Below are 6,098 nucleotides of genomic sequence, written 5' to 3' on the forward strand. Positions count from 1 at the left end.
GAACTGCCATGAGGGATCTCACGCTTTTGCGCTGCCGTCTTGTGTTGGGCTTCCAAGCTGGGTTTGTCCTGAGCCTTGTTGATTTTCGCTCTCCCGTGCCCGCGCGGTCGGGTGATGACGGTTCTTATCTTTTGCCCTTGGGAATTTTGCTGTTTCAACCATTTTGGGTTCAGTCTCCGAGTCAAGTCACGATTAGAGCTTTAATTGACCCTAAAGTTCTTTCCTGCCTTCATGGGCGAGCAACAATGACCTTTTGTATTTCAGGTCGAAGTGACCTTACAGGCACGTGGCCCGGAGGCTTACTCGGCTGGTCGATAGTAGCTTTTATGCCGGCCCTTGAGGCATGTTGTGGTTTAACTATTTCGGGTCCAGTCTCTGAGTCGCATTGCAATTCGAGCTTTAATTGACCCTTAAGAATTTTCAGACCGGCGATAGTGCCTCTTATGCTATTTTGGTCGTTGAGACCTTTTAATATGTGTCCCGGAGGCTTGCATAGTTAACTATTTTGGATCTAGTCTCCGAATCGGGTTACGACTGGAGCTCATTTTAGTCCTCAAGTTGTCAATTTTTAAGCTGGCGATAATGGCTCTTATGCTGTTTTGGTCATAGAGACTTTTCGATGTGCGGCCCGGAGGCTCGTTTGGCTGGCGACAATGGGTCTTACGCTATTTTTCCCCTGGGCTATCTGTAGGCTTTATTTTCCGCTCGTTAAGGTCTTTTGAAATAATTTTGCCTAATTCGTCGTCGGTTCTGGAAGAACCTCGATTTCAAGTCTTTATCGGCGATGTTTGAGCACCTCGGAAGGTTCATAGCTCGTAGGTTGAGTAGGTCGAAGCCTTGTGATTTGGAACTGACATGGTCGAAGTTCGTTTTTGCCTATTGAGGGAAGCCTGTTTTAACAGGTTCTTTCTGAAGTATATTCAAAGTAGTGGCATGCGATTTTTGTTTAGCGACGGTCGGGCATCCCCGAGTCGCATTAGTTTGGCTGTATCAGCCGTTTTGACCGTAGTCATATGTGTTTGGTCTGAGCCATTTTGATCCCGAGTGCTAGTTCATGCGTCTACACCGAGGGTATGCCCTTTCGGGACTCTTACAAATGCGACGTATAGCCTGAACTTCGGGATTTTCATGCCTGTTGAGGTCTTACAGTTTGTCATGCCTGTTGAGGTCTTACAGTTTTTGTTGTAATATAGAATAGATCTGGTTACGCCAAGTCTGCCTGATAGGGGTCTTACAGTTTTGGGTTTTATAGCGCATGGCGATTAATGACAATCTCAGAGTTATCGAGTTTGTTTAAGCTTGAAGACCACTTTTTGTGAGCTCGAAATTGCCTTGTAGGGGCTTTATGAACGCGGAGTTCCGACCCTGGGGTCGTGCGAGTGCTGAATTGCTGGCGCTAAGTCTCCGAGTATCACTGGATGCGTTTGGTGGAGAGGCCTTTGCCGTGGGCATGTTGAAATCCCCTTTTCTAGAGTACGAGATGCCGAAAGATATTCTTTATTGCTTGGCATAAATATATGCTGTTTTATTTTTGCGAGGTCGGCCCGCACGAGTGCAGCTCCTTAGGCCGTTCGACCTGATTTGTTGTTCCCTATCGGAGCCTTATTCATCTTTTTCCCGAGGCGGGGTTGATTGCAAATGAAATCATGCAGGCTCTTCGAATCCTTATTGGGAGATGTATGGACGTCGTCTCGTTAAAAACTTTGCTGGCAAAAACACGTGTCGGGATAAAAAACTTGGTCGAAGGAAAAGAGTGTGACGTTTGCTCGAGGATATGTGTGGGGTTCCTCATCCGGCCGCCCTAGCAGTAATACCGCTTAAGCATCGATACATTCCAATTACTCGGAAGCTGCTCGCCCTCCATGGTACCAAGTTTATAGGATCCTTTGTCAACTATCCCAAGAATACGGTACGGTCCTTCTCAATTTTGACCCAGCTTCCCTTCATTAGAGTTTTTGGTATTGAGAGTATCCTTCCTTAGGACCAAGTCTCCGATTCCGAAGTATCGGAGATTCGTTCTTCTATTGTAGTATCTTTCGATTTTCTGCTTCTGGACAGCCATCCGAACCATCGAGGCTTCCCGTCTTTTGTCGAGCAGCTCGATGGCCATTGCCATGGCTTCGTTCTTTGATCCCTCGCTAGTGTGTCGAAATCTGGCACTTGGTTCCCCGGTCTCCACCGGTATCAGTGCCTCGACACCATACACTAGGGAGAAAGGTGTCTCCTCGGTGCTTGATATTGGAGTTATCTGATATGCCCACAGCACCTCGGGCAACGTTTCTCTCCATTTTCCCTTGGTGCTTTCCAGCTTCTTTTTCAAGCTTTGAATAATGGTTTTATTTGTAGATTCAGCTTGTCCATTCGCACACGGGTGGTATAGAGTCGACAGGATTCTCTTGATTTTGTTGTCTTCAAGGAACTGTGTTACCTTGCTCCTGATGAATTGCCTCCTGTTGTCGCATGTTAATTCAGACGGGATCCTGAACCGACATATGATGTGTTCCCATATAAAATTGATGACTTCCTTCTCTCTTATTTTCTCGAAGGCCTGCGCTTCCACCCATTTTGAAAAATAGTCAGTCATAAATAAAATGAATCTAGCCTTACCTGGCCCCGTCGGCAAAGGACCGACAATGTCCATCCCCTACTTCATGAATGGCCATGGTGATAAAACGAAATGCAGTTGCTACCCGGGCTGGTGGATCATGGGAGCGAACCTCTGACACTTGTCGCATTTTAGGACGGATTCCCTGACATCTTTTTCTATGCTGTCCCAATAGTAGCCCGCTCTGATCACTTTTCGGACTAAGGAATCTGCCCCGGAGTGATTTCCGCAGGTGACCTTGTGGATCTCCCGGAGCACATAATCTGTGTCGCCCGGTCCCAGGCATATCGCCAGGGGACCATCAAAAGTTCTCCTGTAGAGAGCACCATTTTCGTCGAGTGAGAACTGGGGCCGCTTTGGTTCGCAGGGCCCTTGATTCTTTTGGATCCGTGGGTAGCTTCCCGTCCTTCAGATAAACGATGTATTTGTTTCTCCAATACCATGTCAGGCTGGTGGAGTTAATTTCCGCGTGACCTTTCTTGACCACAGATTTGAATAGTTGGACGAAGGTTCCAGGGAGAAGGTCTTCTTCTTCAGCGGAAGATCCTAGGTTCGCGAGGGCATCAACCTCACAATTTTGCTCTCGAGGTATATGGACTAAGGTCCATTCTTTGAAGCGACGTAATGCGATTTGGATTTTGTCCAGATACCTTTGCATCCTGTCATCTCGGGCTTCGCAGCTTTCGTTTACTTGTCTTACCACGAGGAGCGAGTCGCATTTTGCCTTGACAGTCTCGGCTCCCAAACTTTTGGCCAACTCCAAACCTGGAATCATATCCTCATACTCGGTTTCATTGTTAGTCAGCTTTGTGGTTTTTATGGATTGCCTGATTATGCCGCCGACAGGCGGCTTTAGGACTATACCGAGTCTGAATCCTCTTACGTTTGTGGCACCATCTGTGAACAGGGTCCATACCCCAGAGGATGTGCTTTATTTTAATAAAAGCTCCTTCTCTACCTCGAGCACGAGGGTTGGCGAGAAGTCGGCGACAAAATCCGCCAGGATTTGGGACCTAATGGCCGTCCGAGGTTGATACTCGATGTCATACCCTCCGAGTTCGATGGCCCACTTGTCCAATCAACTTGACAACTCAGGTTTATGCACTACACTCCAGAGGGGATAAGTTGATAGGACGCAGATACGGTGTCACTAAAAGTAAGGCTTCAGTTTGTGCGAGGCGCTTATTAGTGCAAGAGCCAATTTTTCCAGATGGGGGTACCAGGTTTCGGTGTCCCCCAAGGTTTGTCTTACATAATAAATAGAAATATGCGTACCGTGCTCTTCTCAGACCAGTACACAGCTAACTGCTATTTTGGATACGGCCAGGTATAGGTATAGCGTTTATTCTCCTTGGGTGTGTGCAGCAAAGGCGGGCTGGACAGGTACTGTTTGAGTTCTTCCAGGGTGTGTTGGCATTTTGGAGTCCATTCAAAGTTGTTCTTTCTTTTGAGTAGGGCAAATAAATGGTGGCTTTTGTCCGACGATCTCGATATGAATCTGCCCAGGGCCCCGATCCGCCCTGTTAGCCATTTAATGGCTTTTACGTTGTTCACCACCGTAATCTCTTCGATGACCTTTATTTTGTCAGGATTGATTTCGATCCCCCTGTTTGAGACCATGAAGCCCAGGAATTTTCCCGAGCCTACTCCGAAGGCGCACTTCTAAGGATGTCGAAGGTTTCCTGCAAATGGATCAGATGGTCCTCTGCGTGCAGGGACTTGACTAGCATATCATAAATATATACCTCCATAGATTTTCCTACTTGGTGTTCGAACATTTTATTAACTAGCCGTTGGTATATTGTTTTCGCATTTTTTAGCCCGAAGGGCATTACGTTATAACAATGCGTACCATATTTAATGATAAATGAAGTTTTTTCCCTATCCTCGGGGTTCATCTGGATTTGATTGTACCCTGAGTAGGCATTGAGGAAAGTGAGGGTCTCGTGGTCGGCCGTAGCATCGATCAGGCGATCGATATTAGGCAATGGGAAGGAATCTTTTGGGCACGCTTTGTTCAAATCTTTATAGTCTACGCACATCCTTAGCTTATTCCCCTTTTTTGGCACTACCACTACATTAGCTAGCCATTCAGGATACTTTACCTCCCTGATGGATCCGATTTTAAGGAGTTTCGCCACTTCCTCTTTGATGAAGGCATGCTTTATCTCAGACTGCGGTCTTATCTTTTGCTTCACGGGTTTGAATTTGGGGTCAACGCTTAGTTTGTGGACGATTATCTCTGATGGGATACCTGTCATATCTAAATGGGACCAAGCGAAATAGTCGATATTATTACTAAGGAATTGAATAAACCCTGCCCTAAGTTTGGGGGTCAGCCCCATCCCCAAGTATATCTTGCGATCCGGGAGGTGTTTGATCGAGACAGTCTGCTCCAGCTCTTCGACTATTGACTTGGTCGCGCCAGATTCCTCGAGGGCGACAAAGGTTAGGGGTGTGAAGAAGTCAACCTCGTTGTCTTCAAGGGTCCGCACGCTTCCCCCCTCGTCCAAGGCCGGGCATGCGAGGGTTGGCGTCTTGTGGTGGACCGCAAACATTTCCCTCACTGCCCATTGTTCTCCTTGTATGGTCGTGATGCCATCCCTGGTGGGAAACCTTATCACTTGGTGCAAGGTCGAGGTCACCGCCTTTATGTTGTGTATCCAAGGCCTGCCAAGTAGGGCGTTGTATCTCATGTCACCGTCGATGACCTAAAACTCGGTATTCTAGGTTGTGCCAGACGTGTCGATCGGGAGGGTGATTTCTCCCTTCATTTCCTTTCTGATCATGTTGAAATCGTGAAGGACCCGAGGGGTGGGAACAACTTGATTGAGTAGCCCTAGCTGTTCTACTACTTCTGCCCTGATTATGTTGACCGAGCTGCCTGGATCCATAAGAACGCGCTTTATTCTGGTGTTGTTTGAGAGAAACGAGATTACTAGCGCGTCGTTGTGTGGTTCCATCATAGCTTCGAGATCCTCTTCGCTGAATACGAGGGTTTCTCCAGGTAAGCGTTCTCGGGCCGGTCCCTCCTCTATAGTGGATGTTTTCGCTCGTTATGACATGGGTCCTTGGGGAATGTTGGCTCCCCCAGTAATCATGTGGACACCGGCCTCTAGGTCGGCCGCGCCATTTTTTCTGTCGCCTTTGAGGTTTCGGCTTCACATTTCACTAGTCGAGTCAGGCGCTTTGTCCTGAAAGAAGAGATCTTTGGACGAGAAAAAGTTTGAAAGATAACGTGCGTTTTTGCAATGGAACCAGCAAGAAAATAATCACTATTATTTTTAGCCCCCCGGTGGGCGCCAAACTGTTTACCGTGGAAATGGTAACAACAATTAAATTTCTAAATGGGATTCTAAAAATATATGATCTATTCCCGAGCTAGTTGTTAGCGCAATTGATGCTAATAATATAGAGTTTAATGATTAAATGTAAGCTAAAATGAGATAGTAATCGAACCGAAGGGCCTGCTGCCCGGGTGTAGGTTTGGCCG

General features: G+C 47.1%; 1 protein-coding gene across 1 annotated transcript; it reads right to left on the minus strand.

Annotated features, from left to right (window-relative positions):
• Positions 1–1,921: 1,921 nt before the first annotated feature.
• On the minus strand, positions 1,922–2,663 carry LOC142165120 (uncharacterized). Its single transcript, XM_075223744.1, has 2 exons — positions 2,608–2,663; positions 1,922–2,480 (listed from the first exon to the last, which is right to left on the minus strand). The coding sequence occupies exons 1-2, from the start codon at positions 2,661–2,663 to the stop codon at positions 1,922–1,924; spliced, it is 615 nt and encodes a 204-aa protein (XP_075079845.1).
• Positions 2,664–6,098: the final 3,435 nt, after the last annotated feature.

Source organism: Nicotiana tabacum, chromosome 10 (assembly GCF_000715075.1).
Source record: "Nicotiana tabacum cultivar K326 chromosome 10, ASM71507v2, whole genome shotgun sequence".
Classification (NCBI taxonomy): domain Eukaryota; kingdom Viridiplantae; phylum Streptophyta; class Magnoliopsida; order Solanales; family Solanaceae; genus Nicotiana; species Nicotiana tabacum.